This window comes from Calonectris borealis, chromosome 11, assembly GCF_964195595.1.
Source record: "Calonectris borealis chromosome 11, bCalBor7.hap1.2, whole genome shotgun sequence".
NCBI lineage: Eukaryota > Metazoa > Chordata > Aves > Procellariiformes > Procellariidae > Calonectris > Calonectris borealis.
In genome coordinates, this window is record NC_134322.1 from 23,213,042 (window position 1) to 23,236,403 (window position 23,362).

The 23,362-nt window shown below is 45.9% G+C and overlaps 1 protein-coding gene across 3 annotated transcripts in view; it reads right to left on the bottom strand.

Moving 5' to 3' along the window:
- ARIH1 (ariadne RBR E3 ubiquitin protein ligase 1) overlaps positions 1 to 20,648 on the bottom strand; it is a 62,524-nt gene extending 41,876 nt beyond the window's left edge. The window contains exon 1 of one of the 3 annotated variants that reach the window (XR_012675268.1): positions 20,225 to 20,648. Coding sequence is in view for 2 of the 3 variants with exons in the window: in XM_075160574.1 (XP_075016675.1) it covers positions 20,225 to 20,593 (369 nt within the window). In the remaining variant the exon portion in view is untranslated. The remainder of the gene's footprint in view (positions 1 to 20,224) is intronic. The other 2 variants (XM_075160574.1, XM_075160575.1) reach the window with 2 other exon arrangements.
- Between the last annotated feature and the right edge of the window lie 2,714 nt (positions 20,649 to 23,362).

A 23,362-nucleotide genomic window follows, 5' to 3' on the forward strand; every position in this document is an offset into this window, starting at 1 on the left:
CACTGGTGGAGGAGTAAAGGGCCGTCAAAAGAACAGCTCAGAAGCTAAAGCCTGTCTGAAACCAAGCAGCACATTTGCGCCAGTAAAGTGGCATCTATGGACAGCATGTCACACCACCACTGTAAATATTTAATCACGCAAAAACCTAGCCTTTACCAATAGTAGAGCACTAAGTGGAAATTCCACCTGCCCTCTGAGCACACGCAGGATCAAACAGCATCTCCAAAGCTTGTCTCCATGCACACTATGCCATGGAAGGAAGCATTAATAAAATAACCAACATTTCAAACTTTACATTAGCAGGTAGAGTAACAGCAACCTCACCAAGGTTTAAAGGATTTCTTGATAAATTAAAGAGACTTTTCGCTTGCCTCAGGTGTAGCTCATTCATGGTCTGTGGACCAGCATCATCAGATGCACTGCATGTTTTTCCCTGCTGCTCTCCAGATGACTCTAGGTCACAGAGGTGGTGTGCGGGCAGGCATGCCCTAAACCTCAAGACGGATACAAACAGGCAATACTCAATTGCATTAAGTGCCACCACCGAGCAGGAGCTGAAACTCCCCATAAGTCTTCAATTACTTCAAAACCCAATAGGTTTGCACACTGACACTCCTTTCTGAAGGACAACAGCTCCTTCTGCACCCACGGCACAGAATAAGGGCAACCAACACAACAGACCAGGCACCATACGGCTGCTTCCTTTGTCAGGTAATAACAAAGTGGACACCAGCCCAAAATTCTGCAATAACTAGGTCATCTACTCTGTTTGAACACCCACTGCTTTTCACTTGCATCTCTCCCAGCCCCATGCCCCATACAGGTAACCTTAGACACAAACAGATAGAGTAGAAAGTGTTTTAAGTAAGCTTTTAGTCTGAATCACCTTACAGTTAGGCTGTCATCGTAATGTTTGCATTGTTTTGCAAGTGCACCAAGCGACCTTTGTTTGTGAGGATCCATTCACATCTGTTCTTTCAGGAGACAATTACAGGAAATCTTACAAGCACAAAAACTCATTTCTAGCAGCTTAGTAAAATTCCCAGGAACTGAATGTAGAAGATGAGATCTAAGTTTTGAGTACTTCCAGGACGCGATCTCCTAAAGAGGGTATCTTCAAACTTGCTAGTTTTTAAAACAACACCAACTGAGCACTCCAAGATGCTGCTGGAAAACTTTCATGTAATCTAATATTCCCTGGTTCAATTACAGACAGAATGTAAGAGGGCTGATGTGAGAAGATGAGGACAGCAGCTAAAACGGGTCAGTCTGCCACCACCCATCCATACTCTACTCCTCTGCCATGCCCTGACGCCTGGGAGAGAATCACACCACAGTCCCTTTCTGCCATTAGCCATCTCGTGGTTTATGGGGCCAGTACAACACACAGGTGGATGAGAGATACTTCCCATCTTCCAAACACCTGTTACAAATAACAACAAAATCAGTACCACTCAATCTCTATGCACCCACTGAGGATATGGTCTTCACACCCTACAGCCCCACTGAAACCACACTAAGTGACTTTTTCAAATTACCCACCTCTGAATCACCCCAGAATTTACCTGTTTCCTGCTACGGGCATTTCCAAGCAGCTCCGCATGAAGCCAGGCTACTTCCCTGCGACATTGCCAGTCACTGCTGTCAACTGCTGTCCTCCGGCTGGCATTTACCACTTCACTGTAACTTCCCATGAACACATACATAGGCTTCAGCTTCGATGTTGATCATCTCCTTAGTTTCCTACATCTTTCTTCATCTCATTAACTTCCCTTCACACATCATCTCTTAATTTTGAAAATTAAGTTTTACAGAATTACTGAATTAGTACCATTACATGATGGCACCAAATGGCAGCTTGATATTATGATCTTGGTTTGTAGTAACCTATCTGCACTTTACTGATTGTTTCTAGCTCTGATGAACAGAGGAAGATAATAAGAAGCAACTTCGGAGAAAACTCTATTACTTCAGTTAATTGGTTCAAGAGACAGAAATGAAGCAGTCAGCTGCTTTACATTTTCTCTGAGTCTTTTGGAAAGTTTTCAGGTTAATTATTAGGAGCCACAACAAAGATCCATTGCCTAACAAAGCTTTTAAAATCAGAAAAAAAAAATACTAAAGCAACAACTCCAGGATTAATTAGCAAATTTGGAAATGCAAAAACTGAATTCACACTGTAATACTTCTAAATTAAAGAAGATCGGATGGATTTGCCATGCTGCTCAAGTGTGCTGGGCAGCACTGGCTCTTAGATGACTGCAGAAGCTCCACTACCAACTCAACACAAATTAAAAACTGCACGTGGACTACGATCTGGGAAGGTATTTTCCAGTATTTCAGCTACACTTGCTCACATACCAGGAGATCTATGGTTTGATGACAGGATACAGAGAGATGTTAACCCTTATGTTATACATCTAATTTGAAGAACATTTTGGCTTCTACTTCTTTTTGCTACATAAAGTCAACCCTTTAAAGCGCAAAGACCCACAGGTACAGAGGCTCTGTGGATTTGACCAAGTTATGCCACTGTACTTGAGGACTATGGAACAAGAGGTCTCCAAATGTACACGCTTTCACAAACCATTTCTCACTTTTAATTCTTTTAGAATAAGGAGCACTATTGGTTTTTTGCCCACAAAGGCAGTATCACCCAAAGTATTTCCCTCCTCCTGGTGTCTCCCACCACAAGAAATCCCATTGTATGAGCAAAAGCTCAGCAAATCTGCATAAGCAACACGAGCAACAGTTATAGTGTCCAGAGTTGCCACTGAGCAACTATAGCTGACGTACGAAGGGAGAACCGGAATGGGAGCACATGGGCACCAGAGTACATTTCAGAATGGGTTTATTCAACCCATTGCCTCCCACTCATGAATTTGCAAAGACTTGCATTAAAAGAGTAGGAGAAGGTGATGGCATCATTTCCATGTAATTCTTCCAGTTTACTATTTCAGTAGCTCCTTAATATCTCCCATTGCAGAGGAAGAAAACAGTACACACCACAGCAGCTAGGCTGTGGACATTAAAAGCCCCGTCTATGACCCAAAAGAGTTTTGGCTACCCTGAATGTAAAGGACCTGCAGGTTCATCCAGGTAGAGTCTGGGTCCCTGGTAATCACCAGTTTCCCCCTCATGCCAAACCTTCAGTCAACATCCAGTGCGCCACAGCATTGCTCCTGTTAGGATGAGAAATCAATGAAACAAACAGATGGCTATTTAGAAAAAGCAGTAACAGACCTCTGTTTCCCAATCACAAACAACGTGCAGTCACCTTCCCTGCTCGTCCACAGAGTACTACTCACACAAGCAGTGTCCGCAAAGCCTATTTCAGCCCCCTTCCCTCTTGACATTATACACCACTCCTCTTCCAGACCCCCAGGCTCCGTTTTTCCCCTTCTATTGTACATGAACCTGCAGTATAAAAATTCTCACCCCATTAGACTTCATTTTGACCTGCCAGATAGTTACTGCACTGTCCATATACATGTACCAGAGGAATATACATATACATGTACCATATACATGTACCAGAGGAAATGGCCTCAAGTTGTGCCAAGGGAGGTTTAGATTGAACATTAGGAAAAATTTCTTTACTGAAAGAGTGGTCAGGCCTTGGAACAGGCTGCCCAGGGAAGTGGTGGAGTCACCATCCCTGGAGGTATTTAAAAGACGTGTAGATGAGGCCCTTAGGGACATGGTGTAGTGGGCATGGTGGTGGTGGGTTGACGGTTGGACACGATGATCTTAGAGGTCTTTTCCAACCTGTATGATTCTATGATTCTATGATTCTACCACAAACAGATCCAAGTCCATCAAATACAGAAGAAAACTGTTGGGTTTCCGCAGACCAGAAGCATCCCCAATGGCAGAAAGCAGTTATCATTTGATACTTTTAGTCCCGCACGGTCTCTCAGACCAACAGTGTCCAGAAGACTAGAAAAGACACATGGGTATGGTTTCAATTCTGGACTCAAACCAATACAACTCACTAGTGCAGGGCTTGAAGAAAATACACTATATTGGTTCAAGAGGAATGCAAAAGCACACTTTGCTACAGAAAGAAACAATGCTGAACAAAGGCAGAGGAGTTTAGTGACTGGGCAATACGTACCGAAAACCCTCCACTTAGTGACTGGGCAATACGTACCAAAAACCCTCCACTTAGCCCAAGAGCACAGGTTGATCAGAACCAGGTAAGAAATCTCTTCCCTTGCACAAGATTTTAGAGACACTGAGGAAGACTCCAGAAACCCGAAAGAGCTTAGCTATGCACCAGCTCTATTTTTGCCTATGAGATAAAGTAACAGCTGCTACTTGGATTATTATTTTATGTGGAAATAGGGTAGTAAAACATGCTCTTCAGAGCCTGCTCCAAAGAAGCTGCATCCCATCGCCACCAGACCACGAAGGAGCAGCTCAGAGTATTTATTTCAGCAGCAACACAAGCTCATGCAACCATTGGCTCCCGCGCCTGCCGCTGACCGCTCAGCGACGGGAGCCTGACTGTTTGCACAGCTACAAGTGAATCAGATAGAGGAACGGACCCGGGTTAAGGGGGTCGCCGGTTTATTATAACCCAGATCAGGATCACTGTGTGGCCAGGCAGCTGAGTTGGCACAACTCTGACAACAGGGACTTGCTTCCAAGAAATTTGTTTGTGAAATCAGCCTGCTGAGAGCCACGTGTCAGGCACATCAAAGTTGGGTCTTCCTCTTGTCAACAGACTCTCCAAATCTTCTTGTCCCAAAGACTTTAAAGATATTGGGGTATAATTTGATGCAAGTTATAGCCAGAGGTCCCACTTTTCTCCTCCATTATCCCACCAGCAACTTTAGCTTACATCTCAGAAAAGCATCATCCAGAAAGATGGTTTCTCATCAAGAAGATGAATGCAATGGTTTGTCATCTTTCTTCCAAAACCTTTCTCCATTTGCATGACAGATCTTGAGGGAGGTGCTGCTCAGGAGTGCAGTCCAGCTACTAATCAGAGCAGGACCTAGCCCTGTCTGTATCATCATTAGTGTCTGGGGTCTATATTCAGCTGGGGTACCAAACAGAAGATTTTCATAGTAAACTGTGGGAACACTGTCAATCTCTACAAAGATGTGTCCTCAACGTAACCAAGACAGAAATACACTTCTTTTTAAAAAGAAGTCTTTTATTAGTCAATGTTGGAAAGACTAGAAGTGGCATATGTCAGGTCAGCTACCCATCAAATTGATAAAAGGAAAACCCCCGAAAGCACTGCATTTGGGTTTCAGGGGAATGCTGTCTTCAGTGACTCAACTTCTGAACAAACTGTGTATTTCTGGGAAAGCACAGGTCTGACAGTGTGAGCTACAAAAACTGTCCTGTTTGCAGGCAGAAACAGACAGTGAAGAAAAAGCTGAAAGAGGAATGTTACTTTACAGCTGCTTTTTCCTTTAAATCATTTTATAGAAGTCTGAGGTGTCTCAAAAAAAAAAAACCCAAGCTTTCCCTGCTTCTTTTTCTTCACTCAAATATGTATCAGTACATTAATTTCACTCTTTCACCATAGTCAGCATTGTACATTGCCAGATTCACCCACAGGGCTGTACCCATTTCACGGGCTTGATGTATCTGCAGGAAACTGGCACTGTTCCTCCCCATCAGGTAGCAAAACTGCTATCTCTGCTAGCTCTCGTTTCCAGCAGCTCACACAATGTAAAGAACAGGTTTCAACCCTGGCCAGTGAACTACTTACTGGTCAGCAGTAGCTGGGACTTCTCCGTGGATTTTGCATGCCCTTAAGATAACAGAACTTCACTTTTGCTGCTTTAAGCACGTTCAAAGGTTCAAAGGCATCACCTGGTCAAAAGGCACTGGATGGGCAGTAAGCCTTCGGAGGATGCTATCAGCAGATCTGTGAAGGTGTCGGCAGCCGTACTTCACTTCAGAAGGAAGCCCGTACTGCACAAAAGTCAGTGCTGCACCAGTCTTACAGCCACACAGAATGGTTCTGAGAATTTGGTTTTTTGATGGCAGTTTTACAAAAAGCATCTTCCAGTACCAGTTGATCAACAGTATTCTGCATGTCCTTTTCAAAAAGGCCAAACCAGTGCTTCATTCCTGAAGATCTGTTATCACGCTTCACTCACAAAGATCTGCTGTAACAGAACAGTATTTGACCGAAAGATGTCTATTCCACTTAAAAAAAAAAACACCATACACATGCAAAGTCCTTCCTAGAAGAGCAACCTATAGTATTTCATGATGTCAAAAGACTATTTTTTCCTAGGATAACTTGAAGTAGTAATGATACCATGGCATATTTCAAGTGTGTGAAAGAAATCAGGCAAACTCTGAGAGGGTAAGAATATTTTTCTGACACCCAACATCACAGCAATACCGGGAAGGGTAAATTCCTGGTAACTTGTGTTCTTTTTCCATAGACAATTTCCACAGCAGGTCTGTCTGCAGGCTCAAACACGTGCCAAGAAAAAAACTAATTGATTTTCTGGATTAAGTTTTGTAAGTTCTCTGGAAAAGTCTCTCAAATTGCCCTTTTCCTGGTCTCAAAGGTCCTTCCAGATGATGATTAAAGAAAGGGTGTCCTCTCTTTAGATAGTGTGCAAGCAGAGGATCAGACCCCAAGGATGTTCAGCATAAATACATCTCTCAAATGCTGGTTAAGTCTCAAATTGTTGGGTGATCTGTCTCCCACCTGCTTTTGTTACTGGGCACTAATGGAGAACATCTATTCTATCACAACATGCTCAAACACAAAGACAAATGAGTTGTTTATCACAGAAGAAAGATATAATCCAGCCAAATTGTACATCACCTCAAGACAACTGCCGTTGATTCCTCAAAATCAGTTGTTTCCGGGATAGCCCCTGACTGAACAGAGCTTTACCCCGAGTGCAAACACACAGTTCTTCTCACCCAGCAGTTACTGCGGTGCTTCATTACACGGCATTTTCCCTCTTCTGAGAAGAATGAGAGCAAAAGGACAGGCTACCTCCTGCAGCAGAAGTCAGAGCTCTCAGACTCACAGGTACTTGGGGGGAAATACTTACTATGCAAAAATCTTGAAATAACACGCCTTTGCAGCCTGTGTCCTGAATCCAAACTTCGACTTCAGAACATTGTAATTAACATTTTCCAACAAATATACAGACAGGTGGAAGAAAATGGTAAGGCACAATAACTTCTTCCACGAGCACAATGAAGTAGCACCCACAAAAATCAGTAAGTTAAAGATCTACCATGAAAACTAAATGAAAGCCATCCCAATTTAAAACTTATCTCACAGCAATGGCCAGGTTAGCTCAAATGTATTTTGATATACAGTCACCAGTAGCCTACAACAGTTAACCCTTTTAGAGACAATGTGACTGATGAGAAACACAGGCTTAGCTGAAGAATTTTTAGCCAGTGGCACTTTACAAGAGCATTAGAGAGTATTTATGAAGAAAAAATCCTTAACATTCTTCCATCTTATCTTTCTCCTCCAGGCCTCAGTTTGGTGAGCATCCAAGCACTAGGTATTTCTCTGTCCCTTATTGCTTCCCATTTTGTCCCTTCCTCAAAGCAGCACCTTTTACTTCCTCTGGCACGCTTCACTTGGACAGAGGGGAAATTTTACCCACTCACTGAAGTAGCAACATACTACGCAGTACTTCAGGAAAGAAAAAAAAACACACCTCCCTTGGGCTGACTTCATCTCCCCATCATTGCACAAAGGCCCTAAACTTGTTTACTGTTGCACATACTCGGCTAAACGGAGCACTTGGGTGCACCACGCTGTAGCACGTCACAGCAGTCAGTCACCATTCAGCGTAGATTTAACGAGCATCCCCTTTTAGCAATCCGGCTCCACAACTGGATCCCAGTTCTTACTGCCACCTTCTCATTTTCTGACAGCAGACCTTGCCCATGTATCATCTCTGCATCATTCAGATGCATCAGCATTAGCAGAAAGACGGATGTCTTGCCAAATTGCAATGCAATACAAAACAGGAAGAGCTTAATCCTTTGAAGTATTTACTGGCAAAATATGTTTTGTACACACATGATGTCACCTTGACAAACGGGCAGTAAATCTACCTCAGTGATGCCTATGCCTTAGTCTACAACCCTCAATTAAGAAAAAAAAAATTTAGCCATCTTAACACTTTTAAACTAGATAGGCCCAGGAAATCGTTGCCAATACAGCAGTGTCTTGAGGATGTAATCTTTGGCAACATCTTTACATTGGCAAAAGCCCCAGAGCAGATGTGGTTATAGCTTATATCGCTTCCCTGCTCAAAAGCAGCTATACCTGCAAAAGCACTTTTTTCTGCTGGCAGAAACTGCATCTGCACTAGGAAGATCTGCCAGCATCCTTTTCCCAACAAGCCTCTTCTAGCTCAGACCATTTTTTAATGATGACTTTGCAGTTTATTTACCATACTCTGCTCATTTAGTCTTACTTAGTTTTATAGCCAACGAAACAGAGCCCTGGCAACATCCTATTTTATGAGCTGGGATTTCCGCTACAAGAAGTAATTTTGCCTGTTTACACCCCAAAACTTTTTCCTCCAGGGGCTTCGCAGAAGCCACCTTTGAAGAAAGGATATTCTGGAGGCATGAAGAATTTAGCAATTCTCTTGTTCATTCTTGTTCCCATCCTTCAACAAGATATACCTAAAACTGTAACTGCAGTCTAACTGCTGCAGGTATTTTTAACCAACTACCTGAGCTCCACCGAGTTAAGAGAAAATACTCTGTTGGCATTCAATACAGAAATAACAAAACATGAGTCAGACAGCAGTTGGGGAGGATAGGAAACCTCCAACTTTTTCACCATTTTCTCATTTAAGGGCTTCGAAGACTTGCCTCTATACAAACTTGCACTCATTTAATCAGAAGGGTTTCTAAATCAGTTGAATTAAACCAGCAAGTATGTGAAGACCCTCCAAAGCACCTGGAGCACCTCCCTTTCGGTAGGGAATAGGAAACAAACCTGGATGTGCAATTTTGTATTCGATGGACTGTGCACTGGCTGACAAGGATACCCCTTGTTCCTTTCCCATTAAGGTATTACTATCTGTCATCAGACACTGGGCTTCTGCAAGAGAAAAAACCCACCTAATCAGGCCTGCTTTACAACTGATGTGAAGGCTAGTAATATGAATAATTATCTGCCAGTCATTAGCATAATTAAGTGCACTGAAAAGGCTGGCACCCAGCCTCTCCCAAATCACAGTGCTGCCAGCCTGCGGAGATACCCTGGCAAGCGATAGCAGGACACGGGTCAGGGGAATTACGCCGTGGTACATGAGGATGACAAAGATCCCAAACATCTCCAAGCACCCTCCCTCCAGAGAGTTTCAGTATCAGCCATCCCAGGCATCCCTAAAGATAACTCCAACTCTTTGCACTCTGCTCCCCTCATAGAAGCTATCATCCCAGCTGAAAAAAAAGCATCAGGTACACAAAGCTAGTTCCCAAACAGTAACCCCCAAAGTGGATTAAAGACACAAAGTACATGAGAGATTCAGAAATTAAGCAAGCAAGCCAAGAAGCAAGCTTTTTATCAGTTTCTCAAGCATGGTACCAGTTTCCATACAATCTCTGAACCCACTTCCAGTACATCAATACAGAATTCCCAACTGAAGGCAAAGTATCTTGCATTTCTAAATGGCAATAGTCCACAACTGTATCACATTATATTTGATCTTTACTGTCATACAGAACTACACTTGCATTTACCATCAGCTATCATCATCCAATTAAAAATATAGCAGAGTACATTTTCAAGTATTAATTTCAGCTCTCTTAACAATACAAAAGTTTCAAACACATAATTTTACCAAGTAAAATAAAGAGAAGGGTTATTACAGAACACGCTAATGCATATATAAAATATGTATAAATCAAAGAATAGTACCTCAATTTGCTCAGATAGCCTTTCAGTCATCACAGAAGTATTACTAACTACCAAACCCAAAGATGTCAGACACATTTGTCCATCAGATCTTCATAGTACTTGGAAATTGTTACTTTCTCTTCCTGTATGCACACTAGGTGGGATTTTACCCCAAAGGCTTTCCACTTCATCCAAAAACCAAACTTCACATTAACAGCATCTATTGCATTCCTCTACACCTGAATAAATGATCCCAGAATGAGAACCATCGCTCTTCACTTTAAGGCAAGGACTCATGGTCAGAGCTTACTAGAGCTTGTCAGAGCTCCCAGAAGACAAATGAAGCCACTAACTAGATGTTGGAGTGTTCTCCTTCCTATCTTTTTACTAAAAAGTTGCTGTTTGGCCTAGTTTTAAAATACACTGATCAGTAAAGCTCTATCACTTCTGAGCACCCATTCTGGAGTCTAACTTCATCGGTTTTCTCACACACATACCCCCTTCTCCCCAGAAGAGGTTCTTAACTCCTCTTCTTCCCAGATTGTTCCTTCCACCCCCTATTTCTCAGATCCCTGAGCCTGACTAGGATGTAGATTATTAAGAGTTAACTTATTCTTAAATTATTCTCCCCACACAGGAAAGCACATTGCAAGGGAGACTGTTTACTCATGTGAATTCTCCTGTTTTCCCCTAATCCCTCTCCACATTTCTGCCAGACAAAGGAATGCTGATCGCGTTTGTATTTTGTTACACAAGAACACATGCAATACAAAGTTATCAGCTGCAGACAGGATCAAAAGTTTTGAAAAACTATCCAGAGCTCTTTCAGAAGTTAAATATGCACCTATAATTATATGTGCACCCAAAACAGGCCACAAAAGCATCGTCTTCAGGAGTAGATACACATGCATTTCTTTTGCAGACAGCACAGAGTTGAGCAATTCAACCACCATCACTTCTGCCCAATGGAGCAAAGCAACTGCTCACAGGGTCAAACAGTGGGCTGACTGATAAGAACAGGGAAGAAGAGACATTTAATCAGAAAGTTCACTGAGCCAGTTCATTATTTGGCCCTGCAAACAGCTGTACCCATGCAGCGAGGGAATGGGAACTGCCTAAGCCAAGAGCAACGTGCATGTAACCTATCGCAGGTGGCAGGTGCACGTGTCTGTACACCCCTGCATCTCAAAAAGCACTGCTCGGGATGAGTATTAGGTACCCAAAGAAACTCAAAGCACCGGAACAGTTTGAGTTTGTTGGTGTTTCAAGCCAAGCAGCAACAGGAGCCTACCAAGAACAGCCCACACTGCCTTAGCTCAGAAAACCAAAGAAAAACCCTAGAAGGAAGTTACCCAGAGTGAAGTACTTCACTACGCAGTAACTATTTCACCAGTTTCCACACACACATCAAAGCAGCACAGGAATGGTAAAATCAAGTATGTCCTGCTGTGATTTTTATAAAATGGACTTGTTCAAATACCAGCTACTTCTTCTGCGGCTCTGAAAAAGTTTTGCTGAAGTGAACAGGTCAGATGCACCTTGCCAGGGTAGTACAGCCACATGGCTTACGCAACACACTCCTTCAGAGGTTAACCTAGCTTACCAACACCAGGCAGGAAGCGGAAGCCTTCAGAACCACTTAAAATTTTCTTTTCTTTATCTTGGAAGAACGTCTCTTCATGCTTTCTCCTTAATAGGAATAGGCAGACATTAAGTTTAAAAAAAAAAATTCTTTGAAGTGGTTATTTTACCACTTGACTATTTTCAGGTGCAATCATACAGATTCTTCTGGTTCTACGTTTTTAGTGTGCATTCGCCACTTCAAGAGGACTTTAACTGCGCACAAGCAGAATCCTTCTGAGCAGGAACTCCTACTCTATCCTGCTTACCCGCTGGAAGACAGAGTTTAGAGTCTGCAACCCCTCATCTGGTGAAACAACACACAACACTCTACTCCATCAAGCACAGACAGTTTTTCTGAAGGGCTGTAAAGGCAAGAAGCAAATATCCAAGCTTTTAATTTCCAAAGTTGGGGATTATCTGCCTCCAGTTCTCAAATTCCTCAAATCACAAAGCAATCAACGCTTGATCTTTTGTGAATTAACGTGCACCCTCCCCACGTGAAAAGGCATGTTCACAGTGTCCCAGAACGAGGAGGGTGCCTCAGACCAGGAAGTCAGGCAGAGAATCGAGTAAGTCGTAAGAAAAACCTTTTCTCTTTCACACCTTTACATTTCAGCCACAAGTACTTTCCCAGAAGAGCTATTTTTGAAGTAGATGGCCAAGACAGGATCCTTGCACTGTTCATCCCTGGAAATAAGAGATGCCACATGGTGCTCTGGGATGTAGAAGTTTTAACTGAGGAAGATACAAAACGAAGAACGCTTTAAAAAAAGGTCGGAAGGAAGGAACTTAATATGCCAGCACGAAAAAGTGGGCACCAGCTAGAAACCATCAGTAGCTCAGGAGAAGGCCAAGAAGCTGAGTTTTAGGTAGGTACATAGGCCCAGTTACTCCTAGATTATGGCCAAGAACCACCTGCTCACAGGGCCCTCAATTGTTCCCCTGTCCCCAGCAGCAGTATTTGGCTCCTCTCCCCAACATATCCACAGAGGACTACAACCTTTTGCCATCACGCAGACATGCCAGCGTCTGGCAACAAGGACAGGCACACGCTATAACACAGTCATGGAGAAGTAGCGCTTGACACTTAAGCTGTCTGGGCTCCACGCTTGTCCAAAGGGAGGACGCCAAAGGGATACACATATCCCTCCTAAGCCAATTCTTTCAGATGGTTTTTTTCCTTACTGGACAGTGGTAATGGCTATCAGCTCTCCCATCAGCTCTCAAATGCTGCCCAAAACAGCTGGCAAGACCATTGGCACTGCCAAAAGGCACCACAACTGCCAAGACACTTGCACAAGACAAGCCAACATGTCCAGAAGCAGGCAGCTAAGCTACCACAGAAAGCAGCAAAGTATTTTTAAAAGTATTTAAATGGCTTATTAGCTTCTTCCTTGTTCCAAGTAATTTAGATACCGTTGAAAGTATCTACATAAGACTTTGAATCTGAAATTATTCTTGACATTTGGCAAAAGTTCTCAGTCTCTAAAAACAGGCAAAAGACTTGATGCAGATATTTGTATTTGAGTGTTACATACATGCAGTGGTTCAAACACTCACCACAGTGGACTACTCTGAATACCAAAAATTACTGAGCATTATCATGCCATGTAAACAAGGGACCTCTTTTGAAAGTGTCTGTAGTTATACGGACATTTCACATTCTAAAAAGGCACCAACTTGTGAAGTACAAACACTACCAAACTAAGTTACATGTGAAACTCAAGTACTGAGGAAGCCTAGAACAGCAGTTTTCAAAGCATTCATTTCCATCACAGCTCAAGATCAAAAGCTAAAAGCAAGCTAAGGAGTCAAATACAGGCCAGACAAACTCATGGTTTTCAACATTCCCAACAGCAAACACCTGGGAATGGTGAAGATATTTAAATGTTAGCAGAATTTCCATTATCAAGTTGAAAGTAACTTTTTTCCTCAGGCTCATGCAGAGTCAGTCACTTCCTAGTCATGCTGGAGCCTCCCGCACCAGTATCCGACACGAGCTCGGCAGTCCTCTCCCAAACACACAGGCATCTGTATTCTGGGCTGCACTCAAATGCACCATTTGGCATTACTGAGCAGCTACGAACCCTCCGTGTGTGTTTTACAATAAACGAGGCTGCAGTTTTCTTGCAAATGCAGAAGCCAACAAATGACTTATGAAATTCAGCAGCATTATATGCCTATATACATGCAAAAGCCTCCAAACATTCTTCACGGCTGCCAATAATACAGCATAGCCAGCCACAAACAAGAGAAAACATCACTTGCAATATTTTTAGATCCCTCTAACTCCAAGAGTAATAGAAGTCCAGAGGACTGGAAGCATGACCCTGTACAGCAAAGTTACGGACTGAACTATACGGAGGGGACTTTCAGCCTTCAGTGACTTCCCATGGAAAGTCACAGCTCTTATGACAAATTCTGGATTATTTTCCCAGTTCTCAACCGTTCAAAATCGTCCTTCCTAAGCAGAGGAATGAGCAGCTACATGCTCCAGAAAGAAAAGGCTCCCAGAAATTCCTTCTGTATGAAAACCTTGAGTCACTATTATAACACGAGCGCAGCTTGGAGGTCAGTGATCACTTCCTTAAACTGCTCTATTACATCTGACACAGAACAGCAGAACCACATCCTTGTTTACTTCATCTCATTCATGGAGTAAAGGGGAAGAGAGATTATTTTCAAAATAAAAAATTGAAAACAATTCAACAGGTGGCAAGGACACGTGGGGAGGTGCGCTACAGGGAGCAACTTTTAATTTATGAGTTAACAGCATCACTTTGAACAAACATTGAAGTCTTCCAGGTCTGTTTTAATCGCAAGAAGTGGAGACTGTCAAACTGAAATTCTGTGCACCATGCTCCTAAATTTAACGTTGCTTGCCAAAGAGCGCTAAGCAAGAAATGTGAAATATTTCTGAACAGACACAGGACTGCCCTATACTTCTGTATCATATCACAGGAACACAAAGAGCATCAGAGGTTTGGTTTTTATTTCCTATTATGAACTTTAACTCATGCAAGGCTAAAAACTGAGGAGTCGGAGCTTGGGATAAGTATAAAAGTGTAAGCCATAGTTTCATTTTTAATTATGCTTCTAACACCCAGAAATAGCTATTGTTTCACATCAAGGACCACGAACGCTGCAGTCTCAATTATGACTTCTCTGGGGCACACCAGTTTCCAATTTATAGCAGAAGTAACACTTCGACTTTGCATGGCAAGTATGGTCCTGCTCACTAAAATTAAACCCACAGGGAATAGCAATAACTGTATTTACTATTAATTTCTTGCTCTTAGAAACAAATGTTTAAAAGTAGCTAAAAAAACAGTGTTTTCAGTTTCACTTTGAAAACATCCCCAATACATGCCAGGCCCCATCTGCATCCACAAGGCCCCTGACAGAAGGCTGCCTTGTTGTGATTTTTGCAAAATTATGTTGAGACAAAAGAAATCAGCATCAAATTTTTTTTGCTTATGGCCAGCCATGAGATTTACATTTCGCTTAACAGAAACGGAAATCTAAAATACTAAGCAAATGGGTCATTTAAGTACAAAGTTTAAATTACTCTGGAGACTTAACAGATAAAACAAGACTTTTCTACCTGGTAACGCTCAAATTTAAAGTAATTCTAAAAAAAAATTCTATTATATTCAGAAGTACTTGTCTTGGCAGCCAGGGAACAGATACCATGTCATTTCCAAAAGCTTTGCAGTGATCGCTTATACCAGATTTCAGGAATGCTTTGTCACAATGAAGTTTACCCCATTCCTTGGAAATATTAAATACATTCCTACTATAATGAAACACCTTATAAATGCCACGTGACAGAAACATAGAGTTTAAAAAAGCATTTCCTTCAAGCATCATAACATGTAGGGCCCCAACAAGAATTTTATTATCAAATAACTAACCACACAATAAGAGAAGTTAGAGGCTTGCAAATTCACCTTGTGCAGGCAGCGCAAGCGGACCCAAATGCAAGAAGCATCAGCCTGAAGTGCTTTCACCCACAGACACCTACCTAACGCTTGTCAAGCGGCTTCAAGTACTCTGAGTTTTCAAGATGTCATCTCTAACATTAAATACAGTTTTAAGCACGACCCTGTACAACAGCAGCAATTCCTGTTGCTCGCTGGCAAGTCATTCCTCTTTTGGACAACATATGTGGAACATACTGCCCACAGCCCTGAATTACACCAGCATCAGGGAAATTTGCTAAGATACAACTGGAAATCAGAATGTTTTGTCCGAGCAAGTAAAGCCACTGTTTAATAAGATCCCTTCTGCCAAGCGACAATGGGTTCGCACTTGCCATAACAGAGCTCTATTTAACCACAGAGCTGCAGCATTCTGGGGGATATCTGCACCGCCTCAACTCTGCTGGCCTCTTGAAAAAGCTGCTCCTCAACAAATTTAACAAATACGGCATTGTAATTTAGGAGTGGCCTGGGGTTTTGGCTTATTTTAACAGCAAAGCTTTTACCCAGTAAGGACCTGACCTTACTTCCAAAGAAGTCATCCAGCTTTGTCATCTAAGCAAGAAACCAACACGGAGTACAAATGCTCTGATGTTACACATTACCTGTTCTGCTCTGAAGAACCTTATTTTAAAGGCTACAGTGAAGAGAAAAGGTATTTTTGAGCTAGACTAACTTTTGTTGGATCCGGTGATGCCACCACCTTCCAGAGAAAGTCCAGGTTTGAAGCTCGACATGCTCACAACCACGCGGCGGGTCAGGCACAACACCCAGCCACATCCAGGATCCCGCTCCCTGCTGTGGGATGGGGAAAAAAAAGAAAAGGCTCAACTCCCTTTTCTGCGCTTTGTTTTAAACATCAACCACCTCAGAGCTTCATCCCAGTATTTTCAACACCTCACCATTACAAAGTCCAGAAAGAATGAATATGGTCACTGACATCACAATGATGTCATTGGAATGCTCCAGAAAAAGGTGTCCAAAAAGGGGAAATGAACCCAACTCAGAAATACTGAAATCGCACAAGCTTGCAACAAGGCGAAGGGAACACTGGGCCAAGCAAGGCGACAGAAACACGGATCACCATGTGCTCTATTCAGAGTAGAAATAAGCATGCTAGTCTAACATTTTTCTAGTTTATTTTCAGAAAATCTAGAGCAAAGATGAAAACAGCAATCCGATATAAAAAAGATGTTAACAATGGCAGAAGATTATTTGGACAAAAGTTCAGAGAGGAAGAATATGGGGAAGGTGTTCAACTGTGGGAAAACGCCTATAAGAGGAGAAAGCCCTTTGTTCAATACCACCTCTATGTCTAGGTTTTTACAGTTGTTTGGCAAGTTATTCTGCCAGCGGTTGGAAAACCATCAGAAATCTGCCTGTTTACTTTGACAACTAAAATTCAAAATAACATGTCAAATGACTCTCTACTCCACGTAATCATAGTGATATAATGAAGTGATACTCTGATCTGAGGTGGGGTTTAAAAGGCTTGGCACAAGGTTAAGGGGCTTATTCATACCCCTATTTTTGCATTCGGAGAAGAAGGGGAATTCTTACTGGGCAACACATGGAGTCAAATCAGAGTGTAAGCATAAATGCCAAATATTGTGCAAAAATCATCATTAAACACCTGAAATCCCGCTTATGCTTAGACAAGGAAGAGCAAATGCAAAATATTCCAAATATTTGAGTAATTCTGAAACTTCCCTAGTTCACTGCAAGTTCAGTGGTCTTAGAAGGCCAGGTGATAAAAAAGGTAACAGCTCGGCACCGAGCGACTAATAGCTCATTACACGCTACAGTGCGAATTACAGGCTCTGTAACCAGTAAGTTTACCACAAGTTAGCTACCACTTCTGCAAAGTCTTCATCAGATCAAATCCCTGCCCCGAGAAGTTCATGTTTTTCTTATACAGCTTGTATTTGGAAATGACTACATGGATGGGAGAATAAATTTACTTCAGTCCCTTCAACTAGTAGTACTATGAGCTAATAAACTGTTCAAATGCAGTGTTTTAATACAGACAAAGGCCGTTTCATGCAGACCGTTATACCTGCCGTGGCTCAGATACCCCCTTACAGATAATTCATGGCTCACCGATACCTCTTGCTTTCACTGCAGCTGCAAAGACGATCAACTGAAAAACAAAATCCTATTTAAACCTTACTCCTGATCAGAAGAAATCAGTACCTTCACTGATTAGAGGGCACAAGACCTACAGCTGAAGTTTTCAGGTATGGGGTACCTCTGCATTACATCCTCACTTGAACAAGTAAGTTCTCAAGCACTACAAAACATAACCACAACCATCATCACTTGATACCAAAAACCCAACATAGATAACACAGAGACCAAAGCCATCCAGTACTCGATGGGAACAAGTGAATCACAGCACTGCAACCGAGGATCCGCAGCAGGATCCTAAGCCAATGTGACTCCAGAAAAGGTTTACTGAACCAGAAAAGCAGCAGCAGCAATCCTGGTTGAGCGCCAAAAGCAAGGAAATAAACAGAACAGAGCCCTGGGAGATTTCACCACCAGCAACAGAAGCGAGGATGAGCAAATACTGAAGCATCAACTGAATTCGGTTCACTTACCTCTGAACAGACTAGAAATCTAATGGCAGTAAGCCTGCATTTAAAAGCAATTCAGAGCAACTGAATGTTTTTCTACCCTCTTCTGATACATTCCAGGGCTTAAGCTGATTTTAGGTCCTGAGTTTACCCATGATATTCTAAACAAACTGGCTTTCTGCACTCTGCTCTGTTAAACCAGGAATAACTACTGCAAGCCTAACACACATAACTAAAGCATAAGCAGCAGCCACAGTGGTTCTGTGTAGGTGGTTTGCAAGGCTTCTGCAGAGCCCAACACAGCCGAGGCCGTCGCAGGGTCAGGCCTCCCACCGTCACCCCGAGTACAGGAGCAGCAGAAGGGTCTCTTTACCTATACTGACTTCTCTCCACTAGTTCTGCAACTCTGAGGTCAAGCTCATACAGCTCGAGGGCAGCATAAGAGGGGAAAAAAAAAAAACCCACAGACCAGAAACCAGGACCTTGTCTAAGAAATCAGTTCATGAATAACACAGATGAATTCACCATACCAGCCAGGTCTGGAAAATGAACGAGCAGGAATACTCACTACTCCTCACCGGCAGGAACTTTTCCACCACTTTGCTTACGCAAAGATAGGACAAATGGTAGAACCTGTTCAATACAATCAGTATGGGTCATGATTTTTGCAGTCTTAGTCATTAAATACAGACTCACCATTTTAATCGCTATTTCAAAGCGTAAAAATTTTAAATTACCAATTGTTTGCATGTCTCCTTGCCATTTATTTCCCTCCCTATATTACAATCAATAACTGGTAGCAAAGAAATATCCATACTTAACCATGAGATCGTTAACTGCAGGGTAATCAGCTAACCTAAACAGACTCCTTTATTCAGCTTTACATGTACAGTACTATTATTAAAGTTATAAACTTTAATTTGCCTTAAGAAATGCCATTTACTAATTTAGTACGCAAATACTTGAACAGTTGTTTGCATCAAGCCCCACATCAACTACAGTGGATTTATAGCACATAAAACAACATTTTAAAGCTGCTGTTATAGCCACTGTAGAGCACAGAATAGTTGGGCAAAAGCATTCACTGAAGCATCTCTTATTTAAACAGATTTAACAGCACTGGAAGTACATACAACTAGCAAAACAACTGCTTTCTGGGCACTGTGTCCTTCAATATTTAATATCCATAGATTTCATCTTCTCACACTATTCCTGTTTGCATATTGGAAAAGAATAAGCATTTGCTATTTACTGCTATAACTCTGAATAATATTGAGTAAACGGGACAAAAGAAAACCCACACACACTGGTCACCTGCAGAACAAGTGAATGGCATCAGGAACTTTATGGTGAGCTGGAGCAAAACCTTGCTATAAACATTTAGAAAGGGATACCAGATAGCTTCAGTGGCTTCATTTTTTTCCCAAAAGCTCAAGAGCCAACAGACAAGACTTGGTCATTTTCATCTAAAGACAGTATAGTAAATGCTACTTTGAACTCAGCTTCATTTTTAAAGCGGCGTGCTAGAAAAAAGGGGGGAAAAAGTTACTGTTTTGAGGCAATTGCTCGTCTCCCCCCCGGTCTACGCTGGAAATAAACACGGCAAGGTTCAACCCCCTGAGCGAGATCGCGTTTGTGTGTGGCGGGGGGGGGGGCAGGGAAGGAAGAAGACAACAAAACCAGAGCGGTGCCTGGCTGCTTCTCCTCAAATTCCAGAGCTTGCCATCGACTCACCGGGTTACCGAAGGAACTCTAGGGGCTAAAACGCCCCAGCCAGCGTGAAGACGGAGGGAGAGAAAGGCAAAATACGGATTACAGCCCACCGGCTGGAAACCGCACAAAGAAAGAGGAGCCCTTTTAAAGCCAACGGCCTCGTTCCCGACGCTTCCACGGCAGGAAGCGAGCTCCTGGCCTGCCCCGAGAGGCCTCCCAGCGGGAAGGGGGGTGCCGAGGAGCGCGCTCCCCCCATGGGGGTACCGAGGAGCCCCCCCTCCCCCCGAGGGGGGGGCTAGGGGCTCCCCTCGGAGCGTGGAGGGGGGAACGTGGGCCGCGGGAGAGCCGGGTCCGGCGCCCCTCAGGCGAGGCCCGTTGGCGGCGCGGGCCACCCCACCTCCCCCCCTCCCGGTCCCCCCCCCGGCCCCGGTCCCGCTCCCGGGGGGTCGCACCTGGATGACCTCGTTGACCTCGCGGATGCACTCCACCATGTGCTGCAGGATCTGCTCGGCCGTCAGCACCTCGTAGCGATAATCCTCCTCCTGCTCGGGGCCGCCGCCGCCGCCCGGGCCCGGCCCGCCGCCCAGGCCGCCTCCACCACCACCACCGCCGGGGCCCAGCCCTCCCGTTTCACTGCCCAACAGCCCGTCGCGCTCTCCGCCGACGCGCAGCCCGGGCTCCACCAGCTCCACCTCGCCCAGGTCCAGGTTATCGTCGGGCTCGTCCTCCTCCTCGTCCTCCTCGTCCTCCTCCGCGCCGCTGTCCTCGCTGCACTCCTCGTCCTCGTCGAACTCGTAGTTGTAACCCTCGTCCGAGTCCATGGCGAGGCGGTGAAGAAACGGCGGCGGCTCCCGCGGCCCCCCCCACCCCGCCGGCCTGGCTGGCGCCCGCCGCCGCCCCCCCACCTCCGGCGCTGGCCCCGGCCCCGGCCCCGCCGCGCCTCAGCCGCCGCCGCCGCCGCCAACAAAGGGACGCGGCCGACCCGCTCCGTCACCGCGCGCCGCGCACGCACGGCACGTCACGCCGCGGCGCGTGACGCGCTGCGCCGCGCCTGCGCGGCGGCCGCCATCTCCCCTTCGCCGCGCCGGGAGCCATCTTGAGTGCGCGCCACACCCCCCTACACACCCCCCCACCCCGCCCTCCCCGCCGTCCGCCGGCGCCATCTTGAGTGCGGCGCGGCGCCATCTTGAGTGTGGCGTACCGCCATGCTGAGTGCGGCGGGTGGGCCGCGGGGGGTGGTTTACCGGCTAACCTCGCTACCGACCCGGGTCTGGGCACCGCGGGGTGGCGAGGAAGTGTGGTGGAGGTGGGGGCGCGGAGCCCTCCTGAGGTGTCCTGTCAGTCAAGCGCGGTGGGAAGGCCCACAGCACCGCCATTATGTAGAGTGTTGTGGTGCCTGTGGGGAGCGACTTGTGAGGGAAATGTGAGGGAAAATAGGTTGTTCTGCCTCAAAATCAGAATAAAATTGTTCCAAGACCCTCCAGAAGTTCATGTGAAACCATGGGATAAACGTGTGCCCACCATCCCCGGAGGGGACTCTGGCTGTCCCAGGTGGCGTCGCCGTACTCCAGCTTTGCCTTCTGGTCAGCGGAGATAATAACACCCAGTTTTCCACAGTGGTGCTGGGCTTGATTCCCTTTCTGCTCTGTTAATGTGGCATCCTGCAGGGGGAAGAATACGCATGAGTGGCTTCATCGCTGGGCCACGGACAGGCCTTTTCCCCCCCCGCAGACGGCTGGGGCCGAGCCTGGCGTCGGTGAGCGCTCCGGGCAGATCAGGGGTGTGGGGCCATCGCTGTTCCCAGGTGGCCTCATCCCTGCCGGGGCCTCTCGCTTGGACACCGAGCCACAGGCGAAGGGCAGGGCAGACATCAGGGTGCTGCAGGGGTTGAGCACCCTTCACCTCAGCTTTCCCTGCCATCGCGGCGGTGTGGCCAGGGCAGCTCTGCTTCCAGTATCAGCCGTGCTTGGCCTGGTAGAGGGGAGGCGAGCCAGGCTTATTGTTTGCAGCCGTTTGGGAAGCGCGAGGGACTCCGGTTGGCTTGGAAACAAGGCTGCAGCCTGGCCCAGAGGAGAGCCAGCTGATACCAAACCCTCTGCTGCTATTCACTGCGGATGCGAGAAGCCGGCACAGCCCTGGGAGGACTCCGGGGACACCTTCTCGACTGGCGCTAATCCTCCACTTCCTTGCGCCCCGGGGAATCGTTTCTTCCCCGGGTGAAGTGGGGCTGTTGTGATGTGGTGACATTATTCACCCGCTCCGCCCGGATGAAGATGCCCCTGCGCCCAGAGGGCGGGGGAGACTCAACCTGGCGGTATGTGGTGTAGGTGTGACGAGTTTCGTCAGCTCTCTGGGGCGGGAGTCACCGCGGCGCTTTCTGTTCGGGCAGCACCTGGCGCAGCGGGATCCTGCTTCCTGCTCCTGCTTTAATACAAATACCTTGTGAAACAGGCAGAAAATTAGAAGCCGCCTCCAAGAGGGTGTTTATTTTCTGTGGAGCACAGAAAGCGTAGTGATGGCTGCAGCGACAGGAGTTTAAGCTCAGGGTGACGCAGGCAGGTGCCCTTGGGGATCCAGGCAGATTAAGTGTCTGACGTCCTGGGTGGATGCCTCTAGAAACCTCGCTGGGTACCAGTCTGCACCTTCAGACACACAAGCAGCTCCGAGAATCAGTTCCAGGTGTTCCATAGCATTACAGCTGCTTCCAGCGAGCTCGCTACAGTCGACACTGCCCGCCGGCCTCCCCAAACAGTTGTGCAAAGCCGTCCCCACAGCCGGGGACAGCCCGCGGTCCCCGAGCTCTGCTCTGCCCAGGTCAGGAGCAGCACAGGGGGGTGTGGGCTGGGCACGCATGTTGCCTCACGCCAAGCTACCTAGTAAATAAAGCCAGTTTCCTAATTACCCTACTTATTTGGAATGGCAAAGGCCTGGGCATTAATCATCCTGCCCTACATAAATATAAATAGCCCCGGCTTTGTTCAGCTCCGGACTTACCAGCTGGACGTTTGTTTGCCAGGCTGGTCCCATCTCCCGTGTCAAAACTCGGGGGCCCAGTTGGTCACCCCAGGTCCTTGCCCTACGCTTTGTCCCCGAGGGGGACTGTGTGTCACCCCCTGGGATTCTGTGCTAGCACTGTCCTGCCCAGCTGGTGACATGCCCAGCTCCCTGCCAACACGTGAGCAGGCGTGGGGCAGCAGATCTGCCCACCGGACCTCAAGGAGCCGAGACAGGCATTGACCAGGCAGCGGGGTTTTGCTTTATCGGAGCTTTGCAGCTTCCCAGAGCCTGCGCTTGGACACAAAACCAGGTCCAACCCCTCGCCAGAGGTGACCTTCCCCTCCACGACGGGGTTATCGGTGTGTTTGGTAACCTGTTTTTCCCCTCCGGCTGCCCGGCAGCACCCCGCCGGCCCCGGGCTGGCTGTGGCGGTGCCGGGGCACGGGGAGGGACCGGCCATCCCCCGGGTGCCCCCGGCATCCCTGCCGCGGGTACCCGAGCGCCTCCCCGCTGCCCTCTTCTGGCCCCTGCCGAGGCTGCAGAGCTCCCGCGCCCGGAGCCCCGGCGCAAAGCCCTGCGAGATGAGCTATCAG